This window comes from Pseudophryne corroboree, chromosome 6, assembly GCF_028390025.1.
Source record: "Pseudophryne corroboree isolate aPseCor3 chromosome 6, aPseCor3.hap2, whole genome shotgun sequence".
Lineage (NCBI taxonomy): Eukaryota > Metazoa > Chordata > Amphibia > Anura > Myobatrachidae > Pseudophryne > Pseudophryne corroboree.
The window spans coordinates 285,061,007-285,074,369 of record NC_086449.1 but is presented as its reverse complement, the minus strand read 5'-3'; the positions used below and the strand labels follow the sequence as shown (position 1 = coordinate 285,074,369).

Sequence of the window (13,363 nt, the reverse complement as noted above, 5' to 3'; positions counted from 1 at the left end):
ACATTAATAGCAAGAGATTAAAGAAGGAGAGTATAGGCCCTTTAAAAGACAAGTTGGGAGTCTTAAGCAAAAATGATAATGACATAGCTGACACACTAAATGAGTTTTTTTCAACAGTATTTACTAGAGAGGACCCAATTCAGGGACTAACACACAATCTCAATAATGAGAATATCCCACTGATAGGTACTTATTTAAGCGAGGAAGTAGTCTGTGACCGATTAGAACATTTAAAGATTAATAAGTCACCAGGTCCCGATGGTATTCACCCAAGGGTTCTAATGGAGCTTCACTCTGAATTTGCAAAACCGCTATTATTGATCTTTAAGGATTCAGTAATATCAGGTATGGTTCCCAAAGACTGGCGTATAGCGGAAGTAGTGCCTATATTCAAAAAGGGAAGTAAAGCTGAACCAGGTAATTATAGACCAGTTAGTCTTACATCTATAGTGGGGAAAGTATTGGAAGGTATTCTAAGAGATAGTATTCAGAAGTTCCTTGAAGTCAATAAGGTCATTAAAAGGAATCAACATGGGTTTATGAAGGACAGATCCTGTCAAACCAACTTACTTGGCTTTTATGAAACATTAAGCGCAAACCTAGATCAGGGTAAAGAGGTGGATGTAATCTTTTTAGATTTTGCCAAAGCATTCGACACTGTACCACACACGAGACTTATCTACAAGCTACAAGAAACAGGGCTAGGAAGCACAATATGCACTTGGGTCAAAAACTGGTTAGATAATAGGGAGCAGCGCGTTGTGGTTAATGGATCTTTTTCAAATTGGACTGAAGTGCTAAGTGGTGTGCCGCAAGGCTAAGTATTAGGACCGCTATTGTTCAATATTTTCATTAACGACCTAACAGAAGGTCTAGAGAGCATGGTGTCAATTTTTTGCAGATGATACCAAATTGTGTTAAGTTATAAATGCGGAGGGGGATGCTGAGTCGCTTCAGAATGACTTAGTTAAATTAGAAGCTTGGGCAGCGAAATGGAGAATGCGCTTTAATACAGACAAGTGTAAGGTAATGCACTGTGGTAACAAGAACAAAAATAATACCTACCTACTAAATGGGGTAAAATTAGGGGATTCTGCACTGGAAAAGTACTTAGGTGTCCTCATAGATAGCAAACTAAGCAGTAGTACCCAAAGTAGGACTGCAGCAAAGAAGGCTAATAAAATATTTGCATGCATATAACGGGAAATTGATGCTAGGGATGAGAGTATTATACTCCCGTTATATAAATCACTTGTGAGGCCACACCTTGAATACTGTGTACAATTCTGGGCACCTTACTACAAAAAGGATATCCTGGAGCTAAAAAAGGTTCAGAGGCGGGCGACCAAACTAATTAAGGGTATGGAGACGCTGGAATACGAGGAAAGGTTTGCAAGACTAGGCATGTTTACACTGGAAAAGAGGAGATTAAGAGGGGCATGATCAACATTTACAAATATATAAGGGGACAATATACAGATCTTGCGCAGGACCTGTTTTTGGTTAGATCAACACAGAGAACTCGTGTACACTCGCTCAGGTTAGAGGAGAGGAGAGTTCGCACAATACGACGTAAAGGCTTTTTTTACGGTAAGGACGATACGTGTTTGGAATTTTCTGCCTGAGGGAGTTGTAATGGCCGACTCAGTCAACACCTTTAAGAATGGGTTAGATAAATTCCTTATGGATAAGGATATCCAGGGTTACGGGGCATAGTCACGCACTATGGTTATTATAAAAAAGAGGGGTAAAACGTAACGGCAGTCATCAACTTCAGTCAAAATTTTATACAAAATAATCGTGCATAGGAGACCACAAATCGGTTGAACTCGATGGACAATTGTCTTTTTTTCAACCTTAGATACTATGTTACTATCCTAGCTCACAAGGGCCTTTCCAAAAAGGTTATTGCTACCATGGTTCAGGCCAGGAAATCTGTGACTTCAAAATATTATCATCATATATGGAGAACATATGTTTCTTGGTGCGAGGAACGCACGTATCCGCCTGCGGAGTTCCACTTAGGACGTTTCCTCCATTTCCTGCAGGCTGGTGTGGATGAGGGCTTACGTCTGGGTTCTGTTAAGGTCCAGATTTCAGCGCTCTCCATTTTCTTCCAGAAGAAATTGGCAGTGTTGCCAGAAGTTCAGACCTTCTTGCAAGGGGTACTTCGCATTCAACCGCCTTTGTGCCGCCCACGGCACCCTGGGATTTGAATGTAGCGTTGGAATTTCTACAGTCCTCCTGGTTTGAACCTCTGATGACGGTAGAAGACAAGTACTTCACATGGAAGACGGTGATGTTATTGGCCCTGGCTTCTGCTAGGCGTGTCTCAGAATTGGGGGCTTTATTGTGTAAAAGTCCCTGCTTGGTCTTTTACGAGGACAGAGTGGAGCTCAGGACTTTGCAGCAGTTCCTGCTGAAGGTCGTCTCTGCATTCCACTTGAATCAACCTATTGTGGTTCCGTCAAGTTCTGGCACTTCTGCTCCTCCAGAGGCATTGGATGCTGTGCGAGCTTCGAAGATTTATGTCAAGAGGACGACTCTGATCAGAAAGATGGATTCCTTGTTCGTGCTATTTGATGCGCAGACAAAGGGTTGCCCTGCTTCAAAGCAGTCCATTGCTCGTTGGCTTAGGCTTACTATCCAACAGGCCTATGTGTCGGCAGCCTTACCTGTTCCACAGTCTCTGAAGGCCCACTCTACAAGATCGGTGGGGTATTTCTGGGCGGCTGCCCGTGGAGTCTCGGCCTTGCAACTATGCCGAGCTGCTACCTGGACGGGGAAGAACACCTTTGTGAAGTTCTACAGGTTTGATACCCTGGCCAAAGAGTACAACCAGTTTGGGCAGGCGGTGCTGCAGACGTCTCCGCCCTTTCCCGCTCGTTCTGGAAGCTTTGGGATGTCCCCATCGTACTAGATTGCCCCAGTATCTCTTATGGAGGCTAGAGAAAATAGGATTTTCATTATCTACCGGTAATTCCTTTTCTCGTAGTCCTTATTGGGCGCCCGCCTCAGTGCGTTGACTTTTCTGCAGGTTCTCTTTGTACGGTTATCTGTTAAGCTGTTGATGTTTGTTGGCAGCTGTTGCTAGTCGTTTTATGTTAAGTGGTCTGCTGGTGTGTGACTCTCGCCACTCGTTGTCCTTTCTCCTTCAGGCACTGTTTACCTATAACTGCCTGTGGGAGGGGGCATAGAGGGGAGGAGCCTGCACACCCTATTGAAGAAATGTAAAGTGCACCGGCTCCTTTGGACCCCTTCTATACCCATCGTACTAGATTCCCCCAATATCCCTTATGGACTACGAGGAAAGGATTTACCGGTAGGTAATTAAAATCCTATTGTTTCATGTTGTCATTATGGGGTATTGTGTGTAGAATGTGGATGGAAAAAAATTAATTTATTGCTGTTCAGAATAAGGCTGTAACATAACAAAATGTTGAAAAATTGAAGCGCTGTGAATTCTTTTCGGATGCACTGTATATTAAATTTAAGCCAGTGTGTGATGTGACGCAGCCGCCACGGCCGTCCCCGGCACGGTCCAGTGACGCCTGTGTTGGCCGGGCCGCGTCCCTTTAATGGCAGCTTAATGCCGCCATCCCGCCCCCTCCCGCCCAGCGACTACCTCTGCCTGTCAATCAGGCCAGAGGCGATTGCTAGCTGAAGACAGCCGTTGGCGGTCTGGCATGCGCCGGCGTACTGCGGCGCATGTGCAGTTCAGGCCTCATCGCTGCTGTGCGAACACGCACAGCACCGATCATGTCTGACTAAGCCCCCATGTGCACTGCAGGTGGGGCAGATATAACGTACAGAGAGATTTAGATATTACAACAGGCTTTGGCTGCTGCTGCTCCAGCCTCTGTCATCCTGCACCTGCTCTGCCTACTGCGGAAAGGCAGACAGAAGGCGCATGCGTGGATTTCAGGGGGAAAAAATCTTCATTTGTCAGCGCTGTCGGGTGTTTTTACGTTACCATTTGCTGATGGTAGCTTCAATACAAAGTTATAATTTAAAAAAACGCAGCGAGCGGTAACATTAAGGGGTTTATTCATGAAGCAGTGAAAATAATGGAGAAGTGAAGCTATGGGGAAGTTGCCCATGGCAATCAATCAGCTGCACAGTATAATTGTTTTGTATGCAAATTATAAATGTTACTTCAGTGCTGATTGGTTGCTATGGGCAACTTCTCCACTGGCTCGCTCCTCCACCCTTTTCACTGCTTCATGAATAGACCCCTAATTAATATAACTGAAAATCAACAATAATAAATGGGGGCCTAAAGGGGTACATCTGTCAAAGGTCGAAAAGCACGATCGCTTATGTTGCCTGTGGTAAGGCTTCACCCTGTGTGTCACGGTGGTACTGCTGGCAATAGCGTCTCGGTGAAAAGCATTAGAAAGCCTACTTGACATGCATTACAGCAGTACTTAATGAATAAAAAAAAAAGTTTTCATAATTTTCAAATATTTTATACTAAATATTTTAGTGTCTTGTGTTTTTTTATCATTAGTTGAAATGAACGTCCCTGTCTGGCTTAACTACTGCATACAGATGAACATGATAGCTAGGTCATGTATGTACATTTCCCCTGAGACTGGCCTAGTGAAGTACAGCTAACGTAACCCTAACTTCTCGCTGCCCCAGTGACATTTTTGAATAAATGTGGCGATAACAATATTTTTATCACTGTTAATAAACAGGTGCCTAATTCTGGGGTTATGCCCAATATACAGAAAATAATGGCTGCTCACCTATGACGTACAGACTTTAGGAGAGAATTTGGACAGATTAATCTGCCGTTTTATTATCACGTTACTTGTCTTTTTTTCAGGTATTGTCCTTGTAGCGATAAACCCTTATGAACAGTTACCCATCTATGGAGCAGATATCATCAATGCGTACAGCGGGCAGAATATGGGGGACATGGATCCTCATATTTTTGCAGTGGCAGAAGAAGCTTATAAGCAAATGGGCAGGTTTGTATCATGAACCCGTATAATCTTAATTTTTTTATTTTTTTATATATCGACAAAATTCTACTCCTGTGTCTCTCACATACTGACTGCAATTTGTAGCATCTGTTCTGTTCTAGCAGAAACCGCTTAGTCATTGGCTGGAATGAAAGTGTAATTAAAGAGTAAATCATTGTCATGTTTTAGTACAGTTAGTATATGTAAATTGTCTGTGAGGCAGGCAGAGAACACCACATTCCGACTTGGACATGTGTTGTCTCCTGCAACAGCTTGTATGGACCTTCTCAGTCCTCATAATTAAAAAGAAGCCCTGAAGTATACCACGTGTTGCCAGCACTGATATCAGCGTTCCCACAGCTGTACTGCTCTGATGCGTGATGGGAAAAACAGATTTTTCCATTGAAAACTGTTGCCCACTAAGTGAGTTTGTCACAGCTAATGAATGATTTTCTATAGTGTTCATTAACTAAAATATAACGCAGCATGTGAGATGGAACCGGTTTTAAAATCAATTGAAAAGGTGGCGCCGGAATAGTGGTGCTCTGTCATAGAAATTCTCAAATTATTGAAGTTGTTTATGGGAACTGTCTGTACAGTCACATAATTCAAACAAGGGTACACCGTATGAAGAAATGGGAGCAGAGGTAGGCAGGCGAGGAATACGGATGGATGTCATACATGGACAGTTAAATTAAGCCCTCAAACAGCAACCTCCGAAAGAACACCTACTTGAATTTAAGTAATGTGTCTCAGTCTAAAGATGGAAACTCCACGAGACTTGTGTATATATATGTATATCCTATTTCCTGCTCCCCTAAATGGGAAGCCATGTTTAAATTGCAGCAATAAGTGGTTTTCTAACACAGCAATAATTGTCGATAGAAAATAAGCCTTGTCAGTACACTTAAATAAACAGACCCCTTACACTGGTCTTTCAGTTACTGCCTCATAACATTTTGTAGAGAAGAGCAAGTTTTACAAAAGGTCCCCAGTAAATAAATGTATACATTTTATATACCTAGACGTGTAACAACATTGCATAGCAGCTCTAACCAGTTACTGCACCCTTGGGCTTGGCTTGCAGGACATTTTCTGCTGATGAAACCCTGTCCGCTTCTGTCAGACCTGGTAATGATTCAGTATTTGTGCAACATGGACAGTACTGCTTCTGCTGGGTGATGGACCTGACATTATGCCCATATACACAATAGACAAGCCCTCACAATGCATACTTCCTTGTAACTAAAACAAAATATGTACCTTAGGTATGTGACATTACTTGGCTCAAAAACAAAAACAACACATGGATTTATTTACTATATTTAGCCCTAAAATAAAGGCTTTACAGAGCAGTAGTGTCTTTTTACACCTTTAGATAAAATGCTCAGCTAACATGCTGGGCAAGAACATTGATGTCATGTTCAGCCACAAATGTCCAGGGCCAGTTCTACACAATATTGTATATTTATATGATGATGTTGTTGGATCGCCGAAACTGATTGTAATGTATCTCATCTGAGATATGATTGTATGATCTGCTTTGCCTTTTTGCCACATTTATGATCCAGTAAATGTATGCATCATATTAGATTTTGTTAGATGGGCCACCTATGTTATTTAAATGCACATCTCGTTTGAAAATTAGATTATTTGGAAATTGTTTTTCTGCTGCTTTAGAAGCTTTTAGCCACTCATGTTGCGTTTAACAAACACTTGCACTTGGGTTAGGTCACTGAGGATCCTCCATGACCTCCATATGATCACTTGAAGTGAATGCCCTGAAGTCCAGCAGGCAGCGGCCCCAGAAACACAACATTAAATCTCGACTGCAAGTTCTTATCTTAATGGCTACATATGCCCAGCGGCAGCAGTGCAGACTCCTAGTGCCACTGTGTCTTCCTAGTAGTAAACAGAGGCAGTGGCCGGGTGACTGCGGCTGTGACCCCAGGCCGCAGCGCCCTGGGCAATAGCTCTGCAAACCCGCATTTTGAACCGTCCCTATATATACTGTACCTGCCTACTTACTTATCATTTAAAACCCTAGTGAAACCACGTATTTTGATGCCTGTGGATAATGAGCCTTATGCTAGTTCTTGTTACAATATGTGCATGATTACCGTGCTATTTTCACTGGGTTACGTTGTGTCTTTACGCTTAATGTATTTCATATTTTATAATAAGAGTGCTCTATTGTGCGCACTGACGGATATAGAATTAACACGTGTCTGGCAGCTGACCATAAAATGTGCCGCGCTCTGTCTGTTTGTTGAGTAGCATACAGTATGTAGGTGGTGTCTTTGGGGATCTTTGTTCATAATTTTTCTAGTGTAGATTTAATGTCTCAAAACAAAACATCACGTCAACTGTTCTCTCTGTGATCCAGGGATGAGAGGAACCAATCCATCATTGTCAGTGGGGAATCTGGAGCAGGGAAGACAGTTTCAGCTAAATACGCCATGAGATACTTTGCTACAGTCAGCGGTTCTGAAAGTGAGACTAATGTTGAAGAAAAGGTGCTGGCATCTAATCCAATTATGGAGGTAAGCATGTACTTCTAGCAGCAGTCACAACTGTCATATATTCACACTGCCTTAGTGTTACATCCACTATCAAAAGAGTGGAAGCAGCTTGGGTTGGCATAGGAGGGGGCAGGATTTGGGCAATAATGATGGGATTGGCTGTGGTTTCTACTACGTCACTTACCTTATATAGAAACATAGAATTTGATGGCAGATAAGTATCACTTGGCCCATCTAGTCTGCCCTAACCTTATTCTCTACATGCATGCTTTGGTGGGTAATTGTATCGCCGGGGGATATGCTATTAGACCCGATGCGGCGGGCTACCCCCCCATGCCGGCACTTATTGTGGTGAGGCACCAGAAGCATAATCCGCCATAAGTGGCAGCCGGAGCTGCGATAGCACATGGGATCGGGAACTTATCCCCGATCACGTGTTTCTCTGACGTCCTAGTGGATGCTGGGGACTCCGTAAGGACCATGGGGAATAGACGGCTCCGCAGGAGACTAGGCACATCTAAGAAAGATTTAGGACTATCTGGTGTGCACTGGCTCCTCCCCCTATGACCCTCCTCCAAGCCTCAGTTAGATTTCTGTGCCCGGCTGAGCTGGATGCACACTAGGGGCTCTCCTGAGCTCCTAGAAGAAAGTATAGTTTAGGTTTTTTATTTTCAGTGAGACCTGCTGGCAACAGGCTCACTGCAACGAGGGACTAAGGGGAGAAGAAGCGAACCTACCTAAGTGGTGGTAGCTTGGGCTTCTTAGGCTACTGGACACCATTAGCTCCAGAGGGATCGAACACAGGACCCGACCTCGTCGTCCGTTCCCGGAGCCGCGCCGCCGTCCCCCTTACAGAGCCAGAAACAAGAAGGTGGTCCGGAAAATCGGCGGCTGAAGATTTCTGTCTTCTCCAAGGTAGCGCACAGCACTGCAGCTGTGCGCCATTGCTCCTCATGCACACCACACACTGCGGTCACTGATGGGTGCAGGGCGCTGGGGGGGGGGGCGCCCTGAGCAGCAATAATAACACCTTGGCTGGCAAAACTAACACCATATATAGCCCCAGAGGCTATATAGGTGTATATTAACCCCTGCCAGAAACGATAAAATAGTGGGAGAAAGCCCGCCGAAAAAGGGGCGGAGCCAACTCCCTCAGCACACTGGCGCCATTATTCCCTCACAGCTTCGCTGGAAGGAAGCTCCCTGGCTCTCCCCTGCAGTCCTGCACTACAGAAAGGGTAAAAAAGAGAGGGGGGGCACAATTTAGGCGCAGTATATATATATTATAGGCAGCTATAGGGGAAAACACTCTGTATAGTGATATCCCTGTGTTATATAGCGCCCTGGTGTGTGCTGGCATACTCTCCCTCTGTCTCCCCAAAGGGCTTTGTGGGGTCCTGTCCTCTGTAAGAGCATTCCATGTGTGTCTGCTGTGTGTCGGTACTGCTGTGTCGACATGTATGATGAGGATAATGATGTGGAGGCGGAGCAAATGCCTGTGAATGTGATGTCACCCCCTGCGGGGTCGACACCAGTGTGGATGGACTTATGGAAGGAATTACGTGACAGTGTCAGCTCCTTACATAAAAGGTTTGACGACATAGGACAGCCGGCTACTCAGCTTGTGCCTGTCCAAGCGTCTCAAATGTCATCAGGGGCTATAAAACGCCCGCTACCTCAGATGACAGATACAGATGTCGACACGGATACCGACTCCAGTGTCGACGATGATGAGACGAGTGTACCCTCCAATGGATCCACCCGTTATATGATTGAGGCTATGAAAAATGTTTTACACATTTCTGATGATACCCCAGGTACCACAAAAAAGGGTATTATGTTTGGTGAGAAAAAACTACCAGTAGTTTTTCCTGCATCTGACGAATTAAATGAGGTGTGTGAGGAAGCGTGGACTTCCCCAGATAAGAAATTGATCATTTCTAAACGGTTAATGGCTGCGTACCCTTTCCCGCCAGAGGATAGGTCACGCTGGGAAACACCCCCTAGGGTAGATAAAGCATTGACACGCTTATCAAAGAAGGTGGCACTACCGTCTCCGGATACGGCCGCCCTAAAAGAACTGGCTGATAGAAAGCTGGAAAGTACCCTAAAAGCTATATACACACACACTGGCATTATATTGAGACCCGCTATTGCATCAGCTTGGATGTGCAGTGCTGCTGCTGCGTGGTCAGACTCCCTGTCGGAAAACATTGATACCATGGATAGGGACAATATTTTGCTAACGATTGACCATATAAAAGACGCGGTCTTATACATGCGTGATGCACAGAGGGATATTTGCCGGCTGGCATCAAAAATAAGCGCTATGTCCATTGCCGCCAGACGGGGGTTATGGACTAGGCAATGGTCAGGTGATGCCGACTCCAAGCGGCACATGGAAGTTTTACCCTATAAAGGGGCGGAACTTTTTGGGGAAGGTCTTTCAGACCTCGTTTCCACAGTTACTGCTGGGAAATCGACTTTTTTGCCACAGGCTACCCCACAGCAAAAGAAAGCACCGTATTATCAGGTACAGTCCTTTCGGCCCCAGAAAAATAAGCAGGCTAGAGGCTCATCCTTTCTGCCGAGGGGCAGAGGAAGGGGGAAAAAGCTGCAGCACACAGCTAGTTCCCAGGAGCAGAAGTCCTCCCCTGCGTCCGGTAAGTCCACAGCATGACGATGGGGCTGCTCAGGCGGAATCGGGAACGGTGGGGGCACGTCTCAGGTTTTTCAGCACACAGTGGGCTCTCTCACAAGTGGATCCCTGGGTCCTTCAAGTAGTATCTCAGGGGTACAGGCTGGAATTCGAGACGTGTCCCCCCCCGCCGTTTCCTAAAATCTGCCTTGCCGGCAACTCCCTCTGCCAGGGAGGCAGTGTTGGTGGCTATTCAAAAACTGTATTCACAGAAAGTGATCGTCAAGGTACCCCTCCTTCAGCAAGGAAAGGGTTACTACTCCACAATGTTTGTGGTACCGAAACCGGACGGTTCGGTGAGACCCATCTTAAATTTAAAAACCTTGAACACTTATATCAAAAGGTTCAAGTTCAAGATGGAATCGCTCAGGGTGGTTATTGCGCGCCTGGAGGAGGGGGATTACATGGTATCCCTGGACATCAAGGATGCGTACCTGCATGTCCCCATTTACCCTCCGCACCAGGAGTACCTCAGATTTGTGGTACAGGACTGTCACTATCAGTTCCAGACGCTGCCGTTCGGGTTATCCACGGCACCGAGGGTCTTTACCAAGGTAATGGCCGAAATGATGATACTCCTTCGCAAGAAGGGAGTTTTAATTATCCCGTACTTGGACGATCTCCTGATAAAGGCGAGGTCCAAAGAACAGTTGATAGTGGGGGTGGCACTTTCTCAGGAAGTGCTACAACAGCACGGCTGGATTCTAAACATTCCAAAGTCACAGCTGGTCCCGACGACACGTCTTCTGTTCCTGGGAATGATTCTGGACACAGACCAGAAAAGAGTGTTTCTTCCACTGGAAAAAGCCGAGGAATTGTCATCTCTGGTCAGAGACATTCTAAAACCAGGAAAAGTGTCGGTACATCAATGCACACGAGTCCTGGGAAAAATGGTAGCTTCGTACGAAGCAATTCCATTCGGAAGGTTCCACGCAAGGACGTTCCAGTGGGACCTGTTGGACAAATGGTCCGGGTCCCATCTCCAGATGCAACAGCGGATAACCCTATCGGCCAGAACCAGGGTGTCGCTGCTGTGGTGGCTGCAGAGGGCTCATCTACTAGAGGGCCGCAGATTCGGAATACAGGACTGGGTCCTGGTGACCACGGATGCCAGCCTTCGGGGCTGGGGGGCAGTCACAAAGGGAAGAAATTTCCAAGGACTGTGGTCAAATCAGGAGATTTCTCTTCACATAAATATCCTGGAGCTAAGGGCCATTTACAATGCCCTAAGCCAGGCAAGACCCCTGCTTCAAAACCAGCCGGTACTGATCCAGTCAGACAACATCACGGCGGTCGCCCATGTAAACAGACAGGGCGGCACGAGAAGCAGGATGGCGATGGCAGAAGCCACAAGGATTCTCAGATGGGCAGAGAATCATGTGTTAGCACTGACGGCAGTGTTCATTCCGGGAGTGGACAACTGGGAAGCAGACTTCCTCAGCAGGCACGACCTCCACCCGGGAGAATGGGGACTTCATCCAGAAGTCTTCCAAATGCTGGTCAACCGGTGGGAAAAACCACAGGTAGACATGATGGCGTCCCGCCTCAACAAGAAGTTGAAAAGATATTGCGCCCGGTCAAGAGACCCTCAGGCGATAGCGGTGGACGCTCTAGTGACACCATGGGTGTACCAGTCGGTTTATGTGTTTCCTCCTCTACCTCTCATACCCAAGGTACTGAGAATAATAAGAAGGCGAGGAGTGAAAACCATACTCGTGGTTCCGGATTGGCCAAGAAGAGCTTGGTACCCGGAACTTCAAGAGATGCTTACAGAGGACCCTTGGCCTCTGCCGCTCAGACAAGACCTGCTGCAGCCTGTCTGTTCCAAGACTTACCGCGGCTGCGTTTGACGGCATGGCGGTTGAACACCGGATCCTGAAGGAAAAGGGTATTCCGGAGGAAGTCATCCCTACCCTGATCAAAGCCAGGAAGGATGTCACCGCAAGACATTATCACCGCATTTGGCGAAAATATGTTGCTTGGTGTGAGGCCATGAAGGCCCCGACGGAGGAATTTCAACTGGGTCGATTCCTGCACTTCCTGCAAGCAGGGGTGACGTTGGGCCTCAAATTGGGGTCCACAAAGGTCCAGATTTCGGCTCTGTCGATTTTCTTCCAAAAAGAACTGGCTTCACTGCCCGAAGTTCAGACTTTTGTCTAAGGAGTACTGCATATTCAGCCTCCTTTTGTGCCCCCAGTGGCACCTTGGGATCTCAATGTGGTTTTGGCATTCCTGAAATCACATTGGTTCGAACCACTTAAGACTGTGGATTTAAAATATCTCACGTGGAAAGTGGTCATGCTGTTGGCCTTGGCGTCGGCCAGGCGGGTTTCAGAATTGGTGGCTTTGTCTTGTAAAAGCCCTTATCTGATTTTCCATATGGATAGGGCAGAATTGAGGACTCGTCCTCAGTTTCTCCCAAAGGTGGTCTCAGCTTTTCACTTGAACCAACCTATTGTGGTGCCTGCGGCTACTAGGGACTTGGAGGATTCCAAGTTGCTGGACGTAGTCATGGCCCTAAAAATTTATATTTCCAGGACGGCTGGAGTCAGAAAGACTGACTCGCTGTTTATCCTGTATGCACCCACCAAGCTGGGTGCTCCTGCTTCTAAGCAGTCTATTGCGCGCTGGATTTGTAGCACTATTCAGCTGGCGCATTCTGCGGTAGGCTTACCGCAGCCTAAATCTGTAAAAGCCCATTCCACACGGAAGGTGGGCTCATCTTGGGCGGCTGCCCGAGGGGTCTCGGCTTTACAACTTTGCCGAGCAGCTACTTGGTCGGGGGCAAACACGTTTGCAAAATTCTACAAATTTGATACCCTGGCTGAGGAGGACCTGGAATTCTCTCATTCGGTGCTGCAGAGTCATCCGCACTCTCCCGCCCGTTTGGGAGCTTTGGTATAATCCCCATGGTCCTTACGGAGTCCCCAGCATCCACTAGGACGTCAGAGAAAATAAGATTTTACTCACCGGTAAATCTATTTCTCGTAGTCTGTAGTGGATGCTGGGTGCCCATCCCAAGTGCGGATTGTCTGCAATACCTGTACATAGTTATTGTTACAAAAATCGGGTTTTGTTGTGAGCCATCTCTTCAGAGGCTCCATTTTGTTATCATACTGTTAACCGGGGTTCCTATCACGTGTTATATGGTGTGATTGGTGTGGCTGGTATGA

General features: G+C 46.3%; 1 protein-coding gene across 4 annotated transcripts in view; it reads left to right on the top strand.

Moving 5' to 3' along the window:
• Positions 1-13,363, top strand: part of MYO5A (myosin VA) — a 310,460-nt gene that overhangs the window by 197,600 nt on the left and 99,497 nt on the right. For all 4 annotated transcript variants that reach the window (XM_063926103.1, XM_063926102.1, XM_063926101.1 and 1 more), the window contains exons 4-5: positions 4,832-4,976; positions 7,357-7,513. In XM_063926103.1, coding sequence (XP_063782173.1) covers positions 4,832-4,976; positions 7,357-7,513 — 302 coding nt within the window. The remainder of the gene's footprint in view (positions 1-4,831; positions 4,977-7,356; positions 7,514-13,363) is intronic.